At 39.9% G+C, this 24,720-nt stretch overlaps 1 protein-coding gene across 8 annotated transcripts in view; it reads right to left on the bottom strand.

The window, feature by feature from the left end:
* Positions 1-24,720, bottom strand: part of AKAP7 (A-kinase anchoring protein 7) — a 151,949-nt gene that overhangs the window by 26,227 nt on the left and 101,002 nt on the right. For 3 of the 8 annotated variants that reach the window (XM_060616671.3, XM_060616669.3, XM_060616673.2), the window contains exon 8: positions 12,222-12,290. The exons of 2 other annotated variants lie outside the window; for them this stretch is intronic. In XM_060616671.3, coding sequence (XP_060472654.3) covers positions 12,222-12,290 — 69 coding nt within the window. Of the gene's footprint in view, positions 1-12,221; positions 12,291-14,681; positions 15,099-24,720 lie in introns of those variants that run through there. 3 more of the 8 variants (XM_060616677.2, XM_060616679.2, XM_060616678.2) reach the window with 3 other exon arrangements.

The raw sequence follows: 24,720 nt of genomic DNA, 5'->3' as shown, positions 1-24,720 counted from the left end.
TCTTGTCAGGAACCGGAAGAGCACACACAGCACGGTTCCTTCGGGATCAGTGACTGCTCCATTGCTGACCACCCCCACAGGGTTCCGGGCCACACGGACTTCATGATGATTGGCCCCCAATCCTTTCCTCAACTACCTTCCACCCTTTCTGATAAGAGCCGTCCACTTCACTTCTCCCCTTCGGATCACTGCTCATCTCACATTCCACAGGACTCCAGTGGGGCTGCTGGTCTACCAGAGCAACCACTGGTTCATACGGCGCCTGGTGTAAATGTTTTTAAGTGTCCCTTCCTCAAGACACTTCATTTCTAACTCTGGGAAATTTTTCACAATATACAGCTTTTATTAGGGTATAAAAGTACTTTATGCCATAATATATAAATTACAACATCTTTCATACGTATGATACCATCCAAGGGTGTGTAGTTTATAACCTGTACCTTCCCTAAGATTTTATATATGGGGAGTAGGAAAGAGAAATGCATTCTTCTCAAATGCTGAACAGGAAAAATGTTCTCAAGAGCTGCTGGAAGTCACAGAGCTTGAGAGGGTGAGAACACAGAAGCTGCTGGAAGAGACAGATATGGAGGGCTATAATGCCCGTCAGTCAGCCTCAAGGTCAACTCTATCTACCCTACTCTTGTTGTTTGCAAGTGTGTGTCAGTAAGTTCTCCCTTTTAATAAAAAAAGAGTAAATTTGCCTTGATGTATGTGACTTTCTGGCATCTGACCTCTCACTGCTTTGACTCTTCTGACTGCCCTTTTCTATTTCTGTTCTGACTGACTGATTCCCAGATCCTTTTAAGAATTCCTCAGACTTTTCAGAACATTCCACAGACAGCCTTGACCTCCTGGCATCTGAGCCTTCGTTTTTCCCTTTAATTTCCAAAGCTGGGAGACCACAGCTTCTCATTCCAAACATTAGTTTCCACCTGGCTGCAGGTGTAATTCCCCCCACACCTAATTCACCAACCTGTCCCTCTATCATGCACTGACAGTGAACATCATTCATTTGGAATGAGAGAATTGGTGTAAAAAAATATTCACCAAAATTATATGTTGATTATGTCTCAATAAAACTGGGGAAAAAAAAGAAATATTCACACAAAAAAATCATAAGTAAGATTGGTAAGGTTGCAGAACATATAAACTTTAAAAGATAAATTATTTTTAAAGAATTTCATAAACGATGAGTTAGTTTAAAAATAATTTTGTTCTAAGTTTATTAAATTGACCTGGGTGATGGATTTTGTTAGAAAAACCTTAACAATTAGTTTCATTACTACTACCTATTTTTAAACTGTATTTCTTTTTGAAATAATGTTAAAACACAGCCAACCACTGTGTGCCAGTTACTAAACTATATGGTCCCTCAGCTCTGAACTCACCTTCTTTATTCAGCTTTATGATACTGGAGCTGGGAGCCAGCAAACATATTCCTCCTTTGCCAGCTAGGTCTTTGATATGATTAGTACCCTCCAGGGTTGTATAGTTTACAACCTGTACCTGCCACAGCTTTTACTTATGGTTCTGCCAGGAAGAAGCTCCAGAGGGAAACTGGACAGCTGCACAAGGGGGAAAGGAACTCGCCTTTTGTGGTTTGCTCATTGTTCCTGGCAGTGTTGCCCCAGCTACAGCTCAGCCCCCGATAGTGGCTGCTCATTCCAGTTGGTTCCAGTTTTCACTTATTTCCCCACTCCTGGAACCAGCCTCACTGTATTCCCTCAGAGAGAAGAGCAAAGCAGGCCAGTGTCCGCTCCTTCGAGGCTAGAATCCCAGCTTTCCAGGGCCCATTTCTGAGTTCTGGGGCACCTCCTGGGAGACAGCAACCCCTCCTCAAAGGTCTGAGTCTCAGATCCGTGAGATCCTTCCCCACGGTACCCCAGACTGAAAGTCACTACCTATGTTTTTTCTCAGTATTGCCTATGCAATACTTTATTCCTCCAAAATTTGTTTCATTAATCCCCTATGTGAAATCCTCTGTTAAAAATAACCAGTGTGGGGCGCCTGGGTGGCTCAGTCAGTTAGGCGGTCGACTTCGGCTCAGGTCATCATCTCACGGTCTGTGGCCTTGAGCCCTACGTCAGGCTCTATGCTGGCAGCTCAGAGGCTGGAGCCTGCTTCCAATTCTGTGTCTCCCTCTCTCTCTGCCCCTCCCCTGCTTGCTCTCTGTCTCTTTCTCAAATAATAAACATTAAAAAAAATTAAAAAAAAAAAAACCAGTGTAATTCTAATTTGCTTGACCAGATCCTAAATGACACAAACTGTTTCTTTATCTTCCCCACACAAGGTTGTATTTCCCGAAGACTAAGACATGAATGATAAAAAAACAAAGAGTACAAAGTCAGGAGCAGCTGAAATGCTGTTTTTTTTTTTTTTTTTTTTTTTTTTTTTTTTTTTAGAAAAACTGCATGTTTTATGAACATGCTTCTTATAAAACAATTTATTATGCCTTTTAATATTTAAATTTCGTATCGTTTCACATATACATTTTTTAGGTTCTATAAAACCTACAAATCTGCAAATTTAATTTTATAGAGAAGATTAGTGTATACTATACAGTATACAAATAGCATCACATTGAATTGTTACCTTAAATTTACTATACCCATATTAGGAAAATTAATTTAAATAAACTTAAATTTGGAAACAATATTTTCATAAATTATGAAATTATAAAGACAATAGGCAACACACCTTAGCTTGTTATCTCTAGGGTTTATTGGTACCAACTCCCATTGTTACTACCGAATTCAACGATCAACATTTAATGTGGTGCATAAGTACAACAGGATACCTAGACAAGAGCCCAAAGTTGTATATTACCTTTCTGTTTTAAAGCAAAGTTGTTGATTCTAAAGAAGTTAGTTTAAAATAGTTGTTTAATGGTTATTATAAAATAAAAAATAGAGAGGCACACTCTCTTTTTTTCATAAAAACTTTGGTCCTCCATTTAAGGTGGCTTAAAATTAAGAATTATTAATGTAAATTTGACTATGATAATTTCTCTCTGCTTTAGGACTCCATTTCAGTATCTTCATTATTTAAAACAAGAATTATTACAAACATAATTAACATACTACTGGGTTTTATATATCTAAAATCACCAAAAGACAATGTGTAAAAAACTCACACTCACTGTCCTAATTCTGCCTCACCGGAACCATACAGAATAATTCTTCTTTTCCTTCCATGTTAAAGCGTCCTCCAAATATTTCAAGACAACTAATTCATCTGCCTTATTTCCTCCTAGTTCAGCAGCCATAATCCCTCAGCCTTCTTTTTTAATTTTTTTTTAATGTTTATTTATTTTTGAGAGACAGAGCATGAGTGGGGGAGGGGCAGAGAGAGAGGAGGACACAGGATCTGAGGCAGGCTCCAGGCTCTGAGCCGTCAGCACTGAGTCTGATGTGGGGCTCGAAATCATGAGCTGTGAGATCATCCCCTGAGCCGAAGTCGGACGCTTAACCTACTGAGCCACCCAGGCGTCCCTCTCGGCCTTCCTCTGATGATGTGGTTTCCAGGCTCACCATCCTGGCCTCCCTCCACGGGACACACTCCCGCTTGTCAGAATTCTAAATAAGGTCTGACGGCTATAGACCTACATAGAAAGTCTTAGACTAACAGATCATCTGCTTGCCATTTTATTAGCTATCATAAACATCAATCAAAACTCTGAAAAAGCTGAGCTTCACAGCTAACTTTAGCTGAATCTTTTAAATGCTTAGAAAGTGTTAATTTTATTTTTGCTCTAACAGTCAGATGTGAGACATCAAATTAACATATGTGGCAAATGCCAACACCAACATTCTAACCACAAAGACAAAGGGGAGGTGAGGGGAGGGGCTGTGGAAACATGTAAAAAAGTAGGTCACCCTTTTCCATCAGATTCCTTCTTCCCTCTCCCATCAGCATTACCAACTAGGTGAGCTCTGTCTCTCTTGGGAATGTGAAACCTCTCTATCTACTCCAAGCATCCTGTTTTCACAACACTTTCTCTCAGGCACTGTAATTTTTCTGTATATATATCTTAGGCTTACAAATGTCCTTGAATAAACTCACAAGTTTTGGGGGCAGTGTGTAGAAACAGAAAATTATAAACCTCACATACCTTTGACTCAGCCTTTGGTAAAATTAGTATCATGTATATCCTAGTTTACCACAGACTTTTAGGTTAAAACTATACTTGTTCTTTATATTTTCATCACAGAGTTCAGTTCTTGTCTATGCCTACTTGCCAAGGACAAAGAACGTGACTGTACAATGGAAAGGTTGCTTTCAACAGTTCTGGGTTCTGTTAACTTGTATCTTTGACATTGTAAGTGTTTGCTGTAGGAAACTTTATTTGCTAAAATGTTTGCTGTAGAAACGGGGTTTGCCTGCGTCAGGCTGTAACCACTACCTGTGACGGGAGTCTGAGGCAACTTCCACTCTGAGTGGTAATTAACTCACTCTTGCTGGACTTGGCTCACGTAGCCGTGTAACTTCCCTGCTGTGGAAGGGGTGTGGCTTTGTTCATGCCACTGAGAACACCAAGATCTTTCATCTTGGCTTTTTCCGCTCAGGGCATAATAAACACTGGGAAACAACACATCTCTTTTTAAAAAGTCATGGTAAATTAAAAAGAAGTCCTCCAACAATAGGGACTGTGTGTCATCATCACTGCACCTTTCATGACACCTGGCTCAGAGCTTTCCAAATGTATGGTGCTCAACAATACTAGTTGAAGTGCACGGAATACCTCCTTAAAACAGTTCTCACTTAAAGCTAAATTTCATTGCCACCAAAATGGAACATGAAGGTTCAGAAGAAATCAGAGTTTTCACTTTTTTTTTTTTGAGAGGTTTCACTTCTTTGACAGGTTTGTAAATATTTGTTCCAGAATGGGTCCTACTCTTACAGATACCGAGTGTCCTCTGTAATAGTATCTGAAGCCTTCTGGTTGCAGGTGACAAAAACTTAAGCCAGTTTAAGCAAAGAAAAAGGGGAGGACTTACTGCTTTCCGTAATAAAGAAGGTCTTCATCATGGCTGAACTCAGAGGTTCAGATAGTATCATCTGGATTGACTCTTTCTCTCTCCTTCTCTGGTCTCCTTTCTGTGCTGGTTTCATTCTCAGGAAGACTCCCACTGACTCCCTATCAACCAGCAGTCTTACGTTTACATTCTTTCCATGCACAACCCAAAAGGAAGATAGACCCTCTATCATATCTTAGGGAAGACCCTCAGTTAACTCTGCCTGAACCACATGTCTCTCCTAGGGTAGGGAAGTAAGGCATCCTGCCAGACAGACCCCCGGGAGAAGGGGAGGGAGGGCCTCAAAGGAAAAAATGCTACACAAAGTCTACTCAATAATTCAAGGTCTGGGATTTGTAAGGCCCCTTTTTCCCCTTCTGGGGATGACAGAAATAAAACCATAGTTCTGCCAAGCTGATTTTTAAGATGACTACAATTATATTGACTGGGTCTATTCCATGCCCATCACAGTGTCAAGCATTTTACAGACATTAGCTTATTTAATTCCCATAATAAGTAGATATTGAAGATAAGAGTACAGAGGCTTAGAGAAGTTATATAGTAAATATTAGAACCAAAGACGTAAGCTGAGTCTGTCTCCAAAATCCCTCGCTTTCAGCACTGAGTTTTAGCACTCTTCTAAGTTTCTTTTCAAAAATCTGTGGATGAAAGCTCAAAGACTTACATATTAGGACCAACTTAATTAACAAGAAGGCAATTATCTACAGAAAGTGATTTATCAGATGCCCTGAAAGAGTTTTACTGGTTGCCCAAAATTCCTCCACTAGAGATTATTTTGAACTAAGTCATTACTGCTGCTTAATTTATTTCATTATTTTACTACAAATACTTCCCAAGAGCCCTTGGGATAATAAGCCTCGTTAAAATGCAAATGCCCCAGGAAGGGGTAATACAGGAAGCTTTCTTCCATTAGCCAAAACCTTTATGTTCATCAGATTCTCCACTCCTTCTTCACATGGCCCTCACCCAGGAAAGAAGACACAGGGACAGGTCACATCACATTGCTCGACAGGGCATCTGGGTAGAGCTCACAGCAGCCAGTGACTGCACTAGAGGCTGGAAAAAAATTCTACCACCTTTGTGCTCCCAATGAAAATTACTCAGTATTTGATCAGACGATCCAGGGAAACTGTAAAAATGGTCTGAGAACAGCAACAAAAAGAAATATAGTTCCTCTATAGCCGATGAATTAGCAAAGGGAATCAGGGAGTTAAGACAGGAATAGTAACTATGAGAATTTGCACTAATGTTCCTATACTTAATTTTAGAAACATAAATCTCTTGGGTATACATTATTTAGCAAAGGAAAAGAAAAATCTAGTCTTTAGTGACTATGGTTAAATTCTTTAGATCACACAACATTACAGGTGTTACCACAATATTACCCACAGGGATCTTATTCAAAGTGTAGTCTCAGGTTACACAGAGCACCACTGGCTTCTCTGTGCTTCGCTGCTTCAGAAAGGGGGCAGAGGATACTGAACTTCCTGGAGTCCCAGCCTCCTCCCAGCTTGTGGCCCCACGCACCCCTAGAGGACTGTGACAGAGAACTCCTCCGAACTCCTGGCTTTGAGCCACGTCCCCTCTCAACTGGGACGCTTTGGAAGCATTTAGTTTTCAATGGTTTCACTTCATAAGCACTTTTCCAAACGATCCTCATGTAGTACCTGACACAGAAAGCATTCAATACGTGAAAAAGAAGAGGAGAGGGGGGGTGGACAAGAAGGAGGAGGAGAAGGAGAAAGAGGAGAAGGAGGAGTGTGGAAGAGTGGGAAGAAGAAAGAACTGTATTCTATCTATACTATGTATTTCCTAGCCTCTTAGTTCTACAGGACAAATGGGGAGAAGCTGAATAAACTTTCAAGACCATGGTAGTTCAACCCCTTCCTAAATATGAGGAAGTGGGGTCCAGAGAGATTAGTAACTTCCCCAGTGTCAGACAGGATGTTGGTAGCAGAGCTGAAGTTCTCGCCCACACCTCCTTACTCCCAGTCCTGTGCTCTTTCTACAGGAAAAATTTCACGCCAAGGGACGGGCCATATGTTTTCAATAGGCAACAGCAGAAGCAGAGCTTTGCTGTGTCCCTGTGTACAAAACATTTCTACAGGCAAGGAAGGAAAATGAATGTTGTTGTCCACGGATGGGAGGCTCCCTATCACACATTTCCTGGGACACATGCTGTGCCATCTAAGTGAGATCATATTAAAATGCTTCTAGCACATGCAGTAACCAAGTTCTTTATAGCTTATAGCATTAACCAGCGTCATTTCAAATTCTGTACTCTGACAGACTGATTTATACTCAAGTTTTCTCATACTCGTAACAGGAAATGTGTATCATTCTTGTCATTAAAACATTTAGAACATGCCTCCTCTGGGTAACACACTATGTTAACCTCTGGGGCTATGAAGAGAGGTATGTGACAAGGGCCCTGAATACGTGGTACTTTAAATCTGTGAGGAGGTGGAATGCACACATGAAACATAACCTCAAAGTTGGTGCATCTCAGTGCAAAGAAGAAGAGCAAAGGATAAGCCTGTAAGGTTTCTAGGAAGCCGTCCAGAGATTTGGAAAGTCTAAATACAGACTTCCCTTAGTGTAACTGAACAACATCCCCCATGGCAATTAAGGCTCAAAAATGTAAGTATTCACAAGACATGAAATGAACACTGTTTACCTCATTAAATATTAATGTAATATCATCAAATTCCAAATCATCAGAAACAAACTATCTTGAAATCTGGCTCACATTTATGAAACAAATACTATCCTGGTAATTCATGCCAAACAGAAAAACTATATTGAGAAATATTTCATATATAAAAGCAAAATATGTATGCACTGTTTTCTTGGTTTTTTTTTTTTAATTTTTTTAACGTTTATTCATTTTTGAGAGACAGAGAGGGACAGACTGTGAGTGGGGGAGGGACAGAGAGAGAGGGAAACACAGAATCAGAAGCAGGCTCCAGGCTCTGAGCTGTCAGCACAGAGCCTGAGGCGGGACTCGAACTCACGAACCGTGAGATAGTGACCTGAGCCGAAGTTGGACACTTAACCAACTGAGCCACCCGGCGCCCCATATGCACTGTTAAAACATATAACCTCCCAACAAAAAAGGGTTAGGGCTGGATGGCTTCACTGGTGAATTCTACCAAATATTCAAAGAAGATTTAATACCTACTCTTCTCAAATTCTTCCAAAAAACTGAGGAGAAAGGAATGCTTGCAAACTGATTTTATGAGGCTGCCATTACCCTGAGGCCAAAGCCAGGCAAGAACACCATAAAAACAGAAAATTACAGGCCAATACCCCTGATGAACACAGATGCAAAAATCCTCAACAGAGTATTAACACACCAGTTCACAAATCCATTAAAAGGATAATATACCATCATTAAGTCAGATTTATTTCAGGGATGCATGGATAGTTCAACATCAATCAATGTGACATTAACAAAATGAAAGGTAAAAGTCGTATGATCATCTCAGTAGATGTGGGAAAAAGCATTTGACAAAATTCAACATCCATTTATGATAAAAACTCAATGGGTATTGAAGAAATGTACCTTGACATAATAAAGGTTATATACATGACAAACCTACAGCCTTTAAGACCAGAAACAAGAGTAGGATGCCAACTTCCCCCACTTTTATTCAGCACAGTTTTGGAAGTCCTAGCCAAAGCAATCAGACAAGACAAAGAAATAAATGGTATCCAAACTGGTAAGAAAAAAGTAAAATTGTCACTATTTGCAGATGACATGACATTTTATAGAGAAAACCCTTAAAATTCTACCCAACATTATTAAAACTAATAAATGAATTCAACAAAGTTGCAGTACACAAAATTAAAATACAAAAATCTGGGGGGCCTGGGTGGCTCAGTCAGTTAAATGTCTGACTCTTGGTTTTGGCTCAGGTCATGATCTCATGTTTAAGCTCTGTGTCAGGCTCTGAATAAATGAATTCAACAAAGTTGCAGTACACAAAATTAAAATACAAAAATCTGGGGGGCCTGGGTGGCTCAGTCAGTTAAATGTCTGACTCTTGGTTTTGGCTCAGGTCATGATCTCATGTTTAAGCTCTGTGTCAGGCTCTGCACTGAGAATGCTTGGAATCCTTTCTCTCTCCCTCTTTCTCTGCCCCTTCCCTGTTTGTATTCTCTCTCTCTCTCTCTCTCTCTCTCTCTCTCTGTCTCTCAAAATAAATAAATAAACTTTAAATAAAATACAAAAATCTGTTGCATTTCTATACACTAATAACAAACTATCAGAAAGAGAAATCAAGAAAAAAATCTCATTTATAATTCCATCAAAAAATATCTAAAATTAAACTTAATCAAGAAGGTGAAAGACTGACCTATACAGTGAAAACTATAAGTCATTGATGAAAAAACTAAAGAAGACACAAATAAATTTAAAGATATTCCACACTCATAGACTGGAAGAATTAATATTGTTAAAATGCCCAAATACCCAAAGCAATCTACAGATTCAATGAAATCCCTGTCAAAATTCCAATGGCATTTTTCACAAACCAGAACAAATACTTCTAATGACTGTTAGAACCATAAAAGACCACAAATTAGCCAAAGCAATCTTAGGACAAAAGAATAAAGTTAGAGGTATCACACTCCCTGATTTCAAACTATACTACAAAACTATAGTGACCAAAACAGTATGATATTGGCATAAAAGCAGATACATAGATTAACAGAACAGAACGGAAATAAACCCATGCAAACAAAGTCAATCAGTATACGACAAAGGAGACAAGAAGCATATAATGCAGAAAGGACAGTATCACCAATAAATGGTGTTAAAAAACTGGGTAGCTAAATGCAAAAGGAACTGAACCACTATATAAAAAATTAGCTCAAGGATTAGACTTAAATGTGAGACCTAAAACTATAAAACTCCTAGAAGAAAAGACAGGTGGTAAGCTCCTTGACAAGTGTCTTAATGATTTGGTTTTAGATCTGTCTCCAAAGGCAAGGGAAATAAAAACAAAAATAAACAAGTGGAACTACGTCAAACTTAAAAAGCTTCTGGGGAAAAAAACACAAACAAACAAACTCCTGAACAGTGAAGGAAACCATCAACAAAATTAAAAGCAATCTATTAAATAGGAGAAGACCTCTGCTAATTATATATACCATAGAGGCTAATATCCAAAATATATAAAGAACTCATACAACTCAATGGCAACAAGATCTGATTTAAAAATGGGCAGAGGATCTGAATAGACATTTTTCCAAGGAAGACATACAGATGGTCAACAGACACATGAAAGATGCTCAACATCACTCATCATCAGGGGAATGCAAATCAAAACCACAATGAGATACCACCTCACACCTGCCAAAATGGCTATTATCAAAAAGACAAGAAATAACTAGCATAGGTGAGGATGTGGAGAAAAAGGAATTCTCATGCACAGTTGGTGGGAATGGAAGTTGGTGCAGCCACTATGGAAAACAATAGAAAGTTCCTCAAAAAATTAAAAAATAGAACTACCATATGATCCAGAAATTTCACTTTTGGGTATCTATCAAAATAAACAAAATCACTAATTTTGAAAACATACATGCACATTTATATTCATTGCAATATTATTTATAATAGCCAAGATTTGAAAACAACCTAAATATCCATTGAGATGAATGGATAAAGAAGATGTGGAATACACACACACACACACACACACACACACACACACACACACACACACAGAATACCAGAATACTACTCAGCCACAAAAAAAAGAACGAAAGATAACCATATTACAACAACATGAGGGTATTATGCCATGTGAAATAAGCCAGACAGAGAAAGAGAAATATTGCATGATTTTACTTATATGTGGAAGCTAAAACAAACAAAATAAAACCCAGACTCATAGATAACAGAGAACAGACTAGTGATTGCCAGAGGGGAAGGAATAGGGAAGTGAAATGGGTGAAGGGTAACAAGAGGTACCAAATTCCAGCTATGATATAAATAAGTCAAGGAATTATAATATACAGCATGGGGAATACATACGGTATTAACTTTGCATGGCAACAGACTATAATTATCAGTCCCCAATGTATACACATGTCGAATCACAATGTTGTACACATGAAATTAATTAATATAATATTTTAGGTCAATTATACCACAATAAAAAGACACATACTTGTCAAATTAAAATATGTGTCTTGTTGAAATACATACTGTTTTATTTTCAGTATCACAGAATATCAGGGTTACAAAGTAACCAAGTTGCCAATATATCCAGTTATTAGCTCTTCTGTTCACCCTTCACAACATTCCTAGAATGGCTTCTCATCCTATGTTGAATACCTCCAGTGACAGTAACTACTAGCTTATGAGGCAGTATGGTTCATCTTTGAACATACATCTATTTCATTCTACATAAAATCAATGTACTTCAAAATGGGAAAATCTGCAATAGGGAAAGAGCAAGTAGAGTGTTTTCTAATTAGTTACGGAAGTGTCTGCCTTTAGTTATTAAGTTTTCCTTTGAAGTCTACTTAATGAGATTGATAAAGTACAGTGGTCAGTAAGGCTGTACAATAACATTCCTATTCATGGACATCCCCTTCAGGAAACTCACTACGAGAAACTAGGCAATTCAGAGAAAACAGGAGTTATTATAAGAATTCAGCAAAAACTACTAGATTGAGAGTATATACAACATCTGTTCATCCTACAATATCTACAGTAATGTTTAATGTTATGTGCCTGTGTAGCAACAGAAAGAATTGGTCTTGCAATGAATGCATTTGTTAATCTTGTAAGAAGCATGCATTTATTATCAGTACATGCTATTCATTATGGCCCAAAAGTATACAGTTTAAGAAAATGTTCATTGCTGGGATTTAAACAAAAAGGGTGTAGTCGCTTTGTGCTGCATTAATTGAAAAATAAACCACTTTGGGTTCTACCGTACTTGACTATTCACCCCATTACCAAGATTTCTGACTATGTACACAGTTAACTCCACACAAACTTAGGTCCCTGCACAACTAGTTGATTAAACAATCATTTTGTTTGCTATCAATAGATTAAAATAGCACTAACAAACAAATTAAATGGGAATACTTTTTATGCACCACCACCACCAAGGGTAAAAGCAGGCTAAAGCAGCAGTGGGAGGGGGAAGGGGGTCACTTGAGTCTTACCACTTGGCCAGCTGGATATATCCTTTCTGTACCTCTGCAGGACGGTAGAGGACGGGCTTTCCAACTCACCTGTGTTTTGAGAATGACATCCACAAATTTAAACTTTCACCAAGACCTCGTTCAATTCTCCATAATTTGAGCTGCCCTAAGGAGGTATATTCCAGAGCCATCATCCTTTACAGCAGAACTGAAGGATGTGGGCATTTGCATTTTTGTGCTGTGTCCCTAGTAGGTCCCCACTGAGTTTGTTGGCTCAGAGCAGGCTAACAAGGCTACTAGGTGGGGACACAAGGACGATTAAGACCCAGGAGGTTACTATACAATCAGAAAAATGATGGGCCCTCCCAAATGTCTATTGTGGATTCTTTTACATGTTATCAACACAACTTATGGACTGGCTATCTACAGTTAGTGCTAATTTACTTGTTTCTTGAGGCATGCTGGCTAATGAATTCTCTAAACACTTTTTTTTTCCAAGTCCCCTTCGTAAGTACTATTAGACATGTGTTACCAGCAGCACAGCAGTCCCTGGCAGAGAAGCTTCTCTTTAGACCATCCTGTAGCAGACAAATTAAACACGGCGTCAGAAAACAGCTGATGGGATGTGTGATGATGGAGTGTGGAGCAGATCGTGAGGAGAAAAACAGTGAAGCAATGTCAAAATCAAAGACAACTGCAAGAATGGTGGGGGGGGGGGGGCAAAAGGTCAGCAGCAGCGGTGGGGGCAGAGGAGAGAAAAGGGGTGCGAATGCATTGATCCCAGCCATAATCTGCACTTCTGAACTAGAACTTCACTTCAGACAGTGTCCTGTCCTCATTTTCTTTTTATAATTTTGGAAGTTGAGGAAGTAACCCCCCAAAGCAGTATATACCACTTCCTATCAAGCTATATTAAGCACTTACATAAAATATGAGACTCTGCACCCCACAATTCCAGATGAAAAAGACAGAGAAGACCAAATTCCTCAATGAGGTGAAAGTTGACTTCTGTTAGCACCAAGAAGACTGCTTACCCAGGGGGAAGGAGAGAAACCGAATAGAAGGAAAGCAGGTGTCGAGGGAAAATGTGGAGCAGTGGAATAGGAAGTGGGGAAAGGTAAAGAAGGATAGGGGAGAATTCGCTGTCCCTACATCTGTCCACACCACAGTGTTTCAGATGCGGGTGCTGTTTAAGCAATCAGTCAATCAACCGTAACCCTTGCGAACTACAAATAAATCATTCTGACAACTACCTGGAAAGTTTCAGGCTGTCACACTAATGCCAGTGCTCATTGTTAAAAAATGAACAATTCTGTTGTAGACTCATCTCGGGTTTTTAAATCAGGTACCGTACGATGTCATTCTCACAGGTAAAATTTGCAGCACACCTATTGGCTCTTGTTAATAATCAAATGCTCCAAAGTCTCCCAACATTTATTCCAAAGCATTCCCAGAAGATTTCTTGTAAAAACAGGCTTATTTCTCAAGTGAACAGGTACAGGATGCATATTAATTTTTTTCAAAACCTGTCCCTGGCTGGTTTCCAGAACAAGCAGCAGGACGTATAAGCCAGATGTGGACCTTTGAGTATCTGAACCAGATATCAGGCGATTCTATAGACTTACTTAAATCTATTTAAGCAAAGCACTGATGTGACACAAATATGGCTGCAAATTTGGTAAGTATGACCACAAAAAGAACTACAAATTCAGTATTGGGGGGGCAACTAGTGTAAGCCAAATCCTATTCAGCACACTAAGTAAGCCAAAACGTAAGGGAGTATGCACGATCCAGTGAGGGAAAAGCAACTAACTAATGCAAGTGTCATCACTTTAAGTTCTGTTTTCTAAACCGTAAGCAGATGTTGAATCTGCCTGACACTGGCTTAAAAACATTCGTGAGGTTCTCGCTGGGAAGCAAAGCCGCATCACTTGCTTGGAGTGGCCTCCCAGTTACACCTGAATCCCCCTCCACGGAGAACAAAGCGGAGGACACGGGAAAATAGCTGCAAGTGTGTAATATATGTCATTTTAGACCCAGCTTTACTTCTCTGTCTGCTGTTATCGAGCACCGCTCCCAAAATATCCCAATTTCAGATAAGAAAAATGAAGTCTGGCTCATACAAATATATCAAATCACAAGGCAGTGATTTAAAGAAAGTCAAAACTCAACTCTGACTCTAGATAGTGTGATGAGAATGAGCTGTGGGATTCATCGAACCGCCGAAAAATAAAAAAGGAGTTTTCACTATTTTGTATTTTTAACGTAGCCATTTGTAAATGTACTTTTGTCAGTTAATTATCAACTACATACCTACCCACCCTTTTCAGAAACGCACTTGAAAAACCACAGTTATTCTGTTACCTTTCCCATAAGGAAAACAAAAAACAAAAAACAAAAAAAAAACCCCAAACTACCACTAGAAGACAACCACACAAAACAGGCACTCGGGGTTCTGCACGGCACAGTCACCACACTTACTGATTTTTGCCTCCTCTCTTGAGAAAGGAAAGCAGCAAAGCTGGCCCATGGCACTGGTGCTGTCTTTCCTTCCCGGTGCTCTTCTCCCTGGGCACCCCAAATAGAAACTGCAGTTTGGACCGCGGTCTGCGAGCACGCCCTGCCTATTCCACTCCGAGGAACAGCACGCGTGGCACGGAGAGCCAATGCACAGCCGGCAGAGAGAAAGCAGAAGGCAAGTCGCTGCGGCGGTGAGCAGGCAGGCTCCACCTCCCGGTCCCCAGCCAGAGGCGGCTGCTCCGGGACCGGGACCCGCGTTCGGTGAACCAAGGGGCCATATGCTCCCCCGATTCTCACACAACTGAGAGCTCCCAGCTGCCCAGCCTTAGATGAGAGCCGCCAGCACTGTCTGCGTGACCGTGTGTGTCTTTAAGAAAGATAATCAAGGACAAACCACGCCGAGTCGTCCTCTCTCCTGCAGACAAACAGAGTAATTACACAGAGAAATTCACAGACAAAAAAAAAAAAAAAAAAACAAACAAACAAACAAAAAAAAAAAAACAAAAAACAATCTCTTCACTTTCTGTCTGCTATTTAAGGAGGAAGAGCTTTCTTTTATCCCCAGGAGATTTTTGTTTCTTTGTTTTATGAATAAGGAACCTGACGTTGCACAACACTGAAAACCCAACTTGAATGAAGTACCACTAACTACCCCACAAACTACACAAACTGGAGAAATGACAGGGAAAATGGGGGTAAAAGAAGATATCAATGGTTGCCTGCACTTGACAGCGTTATCTTTTAAACACCTGCCTTCTGAAATACAGCTTTGTTTTTCTATTAAGGCAGGAAATCAACATTATGAGTTTTGAAATCAGAGCATCAAATATTCAATAGCCCAGAAAATTCCCCAAACCTAGAAGCATCACTGAGAAAAAGATCACGAGGTGGGTAAGCAAATTTGGGGACAGCACGACTAGTTTTGAACTTCATGACATGAGATAACCGATTTCAAGTAACAGCTCCAAATCTGTTTCCTCAAGTAGGGAACAGCCTTACTGTATGACACTACAGGAATAAAAGGCTGTTCTTAGTGCCAGAAATACCATGCAAATCCCTGCTTTCCTGCTCTACTTCCTGGCAAGGCACATACACCCATTTACCAGGAGGTGGAAAGAGAGGGCTCGGGATGATCACAAAAACCTCCCATGTTTCTGAATGCAGGGTATCTGCTTTCACACTCCCCTAAACAAAAAGAGTAGGCAGCTTGGAAAAATAAAAACTGTCAATTTTTTATGTGAAATACTACTTTGTGCATTAAAGAAAGATCTGTAGTGAACACTCTTCATTGAAAAAAATGAGTGAGTCCTGGCATTCCCTAATCACCAACGTTGCTGTAGCCATAAAACCTTTAGAAGTAGAAAGCCAGAGCTTTGAATCCCAGGTCTGTCAGGTATGAACAGTGATGAAATTCTGACCTGTTGTCAGAGTTTTGGATCTCTTCCTCTGTGAGATCTGCAAATCAGGTAAGTTTATTATAAAGTTTTCATTTGTAGTTAAGTGTGTGGGAGGAAGGGAAGAAGCAGAGAACAGACAGGGCACTGTATCTATTTGCACCTCAGTCTTTCTAGCACCAGCCTGCAGTCTCTCCTCCGCCTCTTCCAATTTCCTGCCCTGCTGGCTGCCATCTTAAGCCACTGCTCACATATGTGGACTCCAACCAAAAAGCCCCCTCACTCAAATGCAGCATTCAGGGGAGAATACTCTGTGATGAACCCCACACTGACTCTATTAATCCATTCCTATTGGTACTACTTCTAACCACATGCAATTCAGAATAAAATAGGGGCGCCTGCGTGGGTCAGTTGGTCAAGGGTCCGACTTCAGCTCAGGATATGATCTCACGGTTCGTGCGTTCAAGCCCCGCATCGGACTCTGTGCTGACAGCTCAGAGCCCGGAGCCTGCTTCAGATTCTGTGTCTCCCTCTCCCTCTGCCCTTCCTCTGCCCAATGCTCACTCTCTCTCTCTCTCTCTCAAAAAAAAAAAAATAATAGGGGCGCCTGGGTGGCGCAGTCGGTTAAGCGTCCGACTTCAGCCAGGTCACGATCTCGCGGTCCGTAAGTTCGAGCCCCGCGTCGGGCTCTGGGCTGATGGCTCAGAGCCTGGAGCCTGTTTCCGATTCTGTGTCTCCCTCTCTCTCTGCCCCTCCCCCGTTCATGCTCTGTCTCTCTCTGTCCCAAAAATAAATAAAAAACATTGAAAAAAATTAAAAAAAATAATAATAATTAAAACATTAAAAACAAATTAAAAAAAAGAATAAAATATATAAAGTGTGTCATTACCTAAGTAACAGTATTTACCTCACAATATTCTGCAATCTCAGGGGGAAATATATATATTAGAGATTTTTTTCATAAGCATTAAGAGTGAACCAACCATAATAAAAGCCTAGAAAACAACTGAAAAATCCAAGACAGGAATTTTTAAAATTGGTTTTAATTGTGTAAATAATTAGCACATTTAAACTCACAGAGCAGATGGAGTCTGGTTTCCTATCACTAAGGTGTCTCTCTATTCTGGAAAGCTCTAGTTTCATACCAAAGGCTAAGGCTACTCTTAGCCCAGGATTTCCAGGAATGGTCTTCATATTGCATTCTTTCCTGTTTTTTTTTTTTTTATAATAAATATGATTCGTTAATTATACAATTAAATCTAATTTCACTACTATAGATTTCCAAAGAGTTTCCATACACTCAAATTTTCAACTCAAAATCATGGACACATTCATGTGTTCAGATGTTTGTTCGTTTATTTGAAACACAAACCATACATATGTTAGGAATACTGGTGAAAAAGCTGACTTTCTTCCCCACCATCATACGCCCCTCCTCAAATATGAATAGCTACCATACAGAAGGACCCAGAGAGTAGCCATCATCTACCCAATTGTTTGGGAATACAACAGTATGTAACTGACTTGAATTGTAGAAGATATAAGCCCCTCCTCGCCCTTCCCTATGTCACAAAAACAACCAAGTAGTAGGCTGAACAAGAACAAACACTAAGATATCCTGGACACTCGCTATATGCCAGGCCCTTGCTAAGTGTTTTACATTTACCCACTCATTTCATCCCTTCCACAGTCCTGTGAAGTAGGGAGTATTACTATCCCCTTTTTACAGATGGAAAAGCTGAGCTCAGAAAAAAAACTAGGCCAAAATCTCTTAGAGAACATGGGACCATAATGGGATCTGAACTCAACGTGTCTGGCTACACAGACCCTGAGCAGCTCTCCTCAGAACTCTGTATCATTAAGCGCAATTTGTGTGTGGTTATCAGGTATATACCTTACAAGGCAGCTCACTACAATTTCAGAATAATGTGCAGCAAAATAGCTATTTAGCCAAGCTCAATGATAGTATGTTTAAATGTCTTGGTTTCTCATGTATTGTCAGGAAATCCCTCTATTAATAGGGCAAGAGTAATATAATCTTCTAAGGCAGATCGCTTATTGGAGCTGGAGCCTAGTTCTGCTACCTGTCACGCTGTGAAGAGATGATCTATCCAGAGCGCAGAGATACCAGAATGGCCCCTGAAAGCACTCACCTTCCAGGAAAAATAGCAACTTATACCAGTCACGAGTAATCCCTGAGAATATTAACGGCGTTCTATTAGAGGGCTAACAGACTCCTTTCAGTAATACAGAGAGATCTACAAAAAGAAAGTAGCCTCAAGGAGAAAAAAAATATCTGATATGGTGTCATGTTCCTAACTTTAAAGCTATAACCTTTGCTCACAGGCCTGGCTTAAACAAATCATGGTTAGGACAGTTCTCTGCCTGCTATAGTTGTTTGGATTCTTGTTCTAACCGCTGAACCAGTAGGGAGGAAACTAAACAGTATGAGGGGTGGCAGCCGCCTCTTCTCCACGTGCTGTGAAATATAAGCTCTGACAATATTGTCTCTAATGTGAAAAGATAATTCTTAACTATGACCAGCTCTATTCTCTGTATCACTGGTTGGCATTATTTTCCATTGGAAAACATGTATATTGGATTTCTGTGCAACCTTGCTATATAAAAGTTGGACTCGAACAAATCTCACTATAAGATTCTGAATCTATAAAACTTTACAGATCCCACCTCTTTTGAAACCTCCAGTTCATTAGTTAAAGGAAAGCTGAGTTTGACAACTTACAGAAACACATGAGAAAGAAAAGAAAAAAGCATATATTCCTTTATTGCAAAGAGAAAAGAGAAAGAGGGCATTAAATTGTGAAGTGTAAAGGTTGGGGGTGGGGGGGAATACTTCATCCCTCCAAACTCTGGAACCAAGCGTTAGGAGACATTCCTTTAGGCACAAAGAAACACTTCAGGAAGATTTCATTACACAGCAGGTGGCACACTTATGGAAACTGTTAATGCCAAGAAATGTCACAGTTTCAGCAAAAATGTACGTAAGTTCAAGAAATGCTTGACGATTCATGAAAACACAACTCATAAAATTGGGATCTTTTGGAACATATTCCAGTTTTTTATGTTGATACCGGGGTGCCAAAAGATAAAAACTATTAATCTGGGCCTTACAAAGGTTGGATGGACATATTCAATATTGTATTCTGTTTTTCTATGTTCCTGGAAAACAAAATTTCAATTCTCAAGAATCAATCCACAAAGCATATGTCACCCAGACCCAACAGATATTCCTCTACTCTTTAGCCACTGCGACATCCTTGCAGCCATTTTGTGACCAAAGGGCAAGGTCCTGAAGCTACATGATTAAATACTGATCTTTGAAAGTGGTTCTGACGAATGTCTGTCTACACGGAAGAGAGGCTGGAAAAGTTATAACTGAAAAACTTTAAGGATTACTTGTTAATCTCACTGGTAAAGTCCTGTCTTTAATTAGCAGACAAAAGAATCTTGATCTAACTGTGAAATTTGGGAGCCAAGAATATATTTTTACCATTACTCCCATGTTAGTCCTATTTTCAACAAAGACTTTTTCTTTCTCTTTCCAGTGTTTTAGTTGTTTTTCTCTAAAACTGAAAGTTATAGGTAGTTGAATTTGCAATTTCCATATGCTATAGAATTTCAGTATGTAATTGAAGAGAAAATATGCTTTTTTAAAACACAAGCAGAAAAACATAATGTACCATATACAGCGTACGTGCACTTAGGAAATGGGAGGAGGCAAGCAGATAACTAGAGTTAGAGAAGTCCTTCTCCTTTACCAATCCATAAGAATCATAGTCAAATCTCGGCTGCTGCGGGCCGATTTAGTGCTGATTTTCAAATGCCTCCTCCATGCTTATTATGCTGTACTTTTCTATGTGTGTGGCCTAACTTTAAACAATGTATGTAGTTGAGGCCCTTCCCTTAATTGGTAAGAAATAAATTGGGTTGGAGTGCCTGGATGGCTCAGTCAGTTAAGCATCCGACTTCCACTCAGGTCATGATCTCATGGTTCATGGGTTCAAGCCCCATGTGGGGCTCTGTGCTGACAGCTCAGAGCCTAGAGCCTGCTTTTGGATTCTGTGTCTCCCTCTCTCTCTGCCCCTCCCCTGCTCATGTGCTCAATTCAATTTGATTCCAGCCACTATTTATTAAACACTTAGTATGGCTAATATGATAATCACATTGGCTCTTGAGGTGAAGTTAACTTTTGAAACAAGGGGTACAACCAAAATAAGTGAGAGAGAAGGCCCCGGCCAGGCCAAATAGAGTAGGAGGCAGAAATCTGTACACATGAGCCAGAGGGAGCAGGGGGTCATTCGCATTGTGGTAAATCCCATTGGACAGTTTTATTAAGGAAATGCAGTAAGAACGAAGGCCAGTAACAGGTCATCTATTCTGGTTAGCTGCTGTCCAGTCCCGCTTTTACAGTCTGTCTTTCTTTTCAGGCATTAACAACAAACTCACAAAAACTGACATGAGTTACTTAACTCAAGGACAAGTTCAATGATTGGATGTCAAAACTTGTTTTTTAAACAAAAAAGAAAAAAAAAGGAAAAGCAAAGAATACATTTAATCTGCTGGCCAGTATTTGTATTATCTGCTTTCTTATTCAACTGCTTTTAATCCTTTAATGCCCTGAGGCTTTCGGAGAGAAAGCAACACCCTTCACAGCAAGAAAAAATGTATTTTAAAAAAGCCAAGAGGACCCAAATGAATAGATTTTATTTGCAATTTAACAATGTAAACAAAAATTTGGTTTTAGTTTCTAATTTACTGGGTTTTTTTTCACAGGTGCTACTTATCCTTTCTATGGAATATCCTCAGTCTGTATTTAGCTCTGAAGGTGCTCCCCCAGTTGACCTTGAGCAGTTACATTCCCTGCTATATAAAGGATTTGAAGACTTCAAATAAAAGGTGCTTTCATAACTCAATGCATTGTTATTAAAGTTTTTTTTTTCTGTAATAGCAGTGAAATCGATAGGGAAGAATGAAAGTAAATCCACAAAATAATAAAAAGAAAATCCACTTCTACTAGATGAAAGGCAGTTAAGTCAAGATTGGTTTTGGCAGGTCTCGGGGTCTGTCATGATCTACCGTGGCCCAGGGTAACATTCATCTGATACACTATGTCAGTATTCACTCTGTTTTTAGACACTTCTAACAGCATTTGATAACTGTTGTTTAAGTACCCATAAAATTGGGGCCCCTGGCTGGCTAAGTTGAAAGAGCAAGCAACTCTCAACCCTGGGGTCTTGAGTTCGAGCCCCATGTTGGATGCTTAAATAAATAAATTAACAAACTTAAAAAAAAAAAAAGTTTAAGTACCCATAAAACTAAAATATTGATGATGTGGACAACAAAAGCAAAAGAAATGTAGATAATATTAAATGTCCTCACACCTTGCAGCCTACTGACAAGTACTTGAAACAGGCAGAGCAACAGTCCTCAAGGAACTCACAACTGCCTTAATGTTAATGCTTTGCTACAGGCAAAAAGCAACCTTAGCTTGACTTTAGCCAGGCCTCAAGGATCCTGTAAGTCTTCTTTAACATCCTTTTGGAAACTTCCTTTATCTCTGTCCCTCACAACTAAAAAGTATATAATCAATAGCGCCTTACAATCCCAGTGCAGATCTTTCTGCCCATGGATCCTGTCCCCGTGCTTTAATAAAACCACCTTTTGGGGGACTCCTGGATGGCTCAGTCTTGGTTAAGCGTCTGATTCCTGATTTTGGCTCAGGTCATTATCTCACGGTTTGCGAGATGGAACCTCACATCTGGCTCTGTGCTGACAGGATGCAGCCTGCTTGGGATTCTCTCATTCCCTTTCTCTTTCTCTGTCCCTCCCCTGTTTGCACGTGCATACACCCGTGTACTCTCTCTCTCTCTCTCTCTCAAAAATAAATAAAAACTTAAAAAAAAAAAAACACCTTTTGCACCAAAAATGTCTCAAGAATTCTTTCTTGACCGTTCAATCCTGAACCCCAACATTTTCCGTTAATACATCTCTTATTTCATATCCAATATGTATTGAATGCATTCAGCTGCGAGTAACAAAAACCTCTTGATTCAAATGGTTAAAAAGTAAAGAAACTCATTATCTCCTAGAATCAGAGATGGAGTTGCCTTAGGGTTGGTAATTCAGTAATTTAACAAGATCATCAAGAGTCACTTTTCCAGTCTTCCATACACAGTACACATGCTTGTAGTCATCTAGTGTCCCCCATGGTTAAGGTGGCTGCTAAGTCCTGACATCACATGTATAACCAACAATTCCCGATAAAAAATGACGTTCTCTTTCCTTAGAATCTCTAGGTCTCAGCAAACAAACAGACAAGCAAAACTATTCTCTGAGGTCTCAAGTAGACTTCCCCTCACAGATCAGAACTGGGTCACAGGCCACTTCCTAAACTAATCACTGGCAAGAAGAATGGACCCAGTCATCAGCAGGACTAAAGCCAGGCCCATGTGCTCTGAAGTTCACCACAATCCAGGGAAAGTGGGGCTCTGCCAACAGGGAAGAAGGGGAAGAAAATGGACCCATAACAGGCAAAGCACTAGTGTCTGTTATTGGTCAATTATAATTAGTAAAGTTACTAAAAAAATTTTTTAATCTGTATTTATTTTTGAGAGAGAGAGACAGAGTGCGAGTGGGGAAGAACAGAAAGAGAGGGAGATACAGAATCTGAAGCAGGCTCCAGGCTCCAAGCTGTCAGTACAGAGCCTGATGTGGGGCTCGATCTCAGGAACCCTGAGATCATGACCTGAGCCAAAGAGGGATGCTTAGCCCAGGCACCCCAATAATTACTAAAGTTATTGAAAGGGTTGATAAATAATTTTGTCTAGCAAAAACAGGAAAAAGCCCTAAAAAGTAAATCATTGAAAAAGAGTGCCATGCTAGTAAAATATATACCCCCCCCAAAAACACAAAACAAACAAACAAAAAAACAAAAATGGGGGAGCCTGGGTGGCTCAGTTGGTTAAGTACCTGACTTTGGCTCAGGTCATGATCTCACAGTTCGTGAGTTCAAGCCCCGTGTTGGGCTCTGTGCTGACAGCTCAGAGCCTGGAGCCTGCTTCAGATTCTGTGTCTCCCTCTCTCTCTCTCTCTCTCTCTCTGCCCCTCCCCTGCTCACGTGCTCTCTCTTCTTCAAAAATAAATAAATAAAAAGATCATATATGGATGAATATATGCCACACTTACATACTGAATTCTTGCTGAATGCATAGTTGGAGAACAAGTATCAAAAATATTAACTGTCTTTCTCCTAAACCTTATTATGCTAAGATTGACTTCTTAAATAAAAGCTTTTGCTTTGATCAGAGCTGTCAGCAATGAAAATATTTTTGGCAGCTACGAATCCCTGGTATGAAATACAAAGTTATGATTATCAAATTCAGTTTCCTATACTCATAACCAGAAGCAAGACAAAATATTCACTTGAATATCCTCATCAGTAGAAGATCAAATAGAACCACAATGAATGAATTGACAAAATGTTGTTCTCCCAGCCACTGTTACGTGTTCTAGGAATTTCATATAAGATATTTTCAAGTCATATAAAATAGTAAAGGATCTTTATGGGTTAATGAAAAAAAAAAACAGAATTTAATCTTCATAAAGAGAAATGAGTATACTCAGTTTCTTCAACCCTCATGATCCCTGTTTTTACCAGAACAAATTTCTCTGTAAAAGAAGCGAATTTGAGGGGTGCCTGGGTGGCTCAGTCAGTTAAGTGTCTGACTTTGGCTCAGTCATGATCTCACGGTTCATGAGTTTGAGCCCTGAATCAGGTTCTGCACTGGTGATGCAGAGCCTGCTTGGGATTCTCCCTCTCTCCCTCCCTCTCTCTGCCCCTTCCCCACGCTCTCTCTCTCTCTCTCTCTCTCTCTCTCTCTCTCTTTCTCTCTCTAAAAATAAGTAAATAGACTTTAAAACATGTTTTTTAAAAATTAAAGAAAAAGAGAAGCAAATTTGCATAGTGAAGGGGCATCATTATGCCATTGCTGTCCAGACCCTATAGACCAAGAAGAAACAATAAACAGATCTGTCATATTTGTTTAACCAATTTCTACCACCTTTTATTTTAGCTCTTGGTTTTAGATCTCCTTCCTTCCTCTACAATAGTTATCTCAGGTAACTAGCTACAAAACTAGTCTGAAGTCCCAGGTTTCCCAGGTAACCCCCAGCTACTTCATTCATACCCACAGCTTTAACTGCCAACTTAATGCCACTGAATCCCAAATCGATCTCTTGGATAGATCGTCCTCTGTGTCCCAGACCTCCCTCTGGGATGTGTCCCTTGACTGGGCCACAGGTGTTTTAATATGTCTAAAATCAAACTCATCTTCTTGTCACCAAAATCTGTTTGTCTTTTATCCGCTACATTGGTGTAGGGCACTGCCATCAACCCAGCTGTCAAACCCCAAATCTGAGAGCCATCCTAGACCCATCCCCTACGATGATCTGCTGTAAACCTGAAAAGAGTGATTCTCCCGCCTGCCTAGATCTGCAATGAACCCCTCCTTCTCTGTCTCTGCTGCAAATGCTCACTGCAGACAATCGTTAGGACCTCCCTAGGCTACCACCCTAGTCTCCTAATC

Source organism: Panthera onca, chromosome B2 (genome assembly GCF_046562875.1).
Source record: "Panthera onca isolate mPanOnc1 chromosome B2, mPanOnc1 haplotype 2, whole genome shotgun sequence".
Taxonomy (NCBI): Eukaryota; Metazoa; Chordata; class Mammalia; order Carnivora; family Felidae; genus Panthera; species Panthera onca.
The sequence above is the reverse complement of the archived record's forward strand: the minus strand, read 5'-3'. Positions and strand labels throughout refer to the sequence as shown.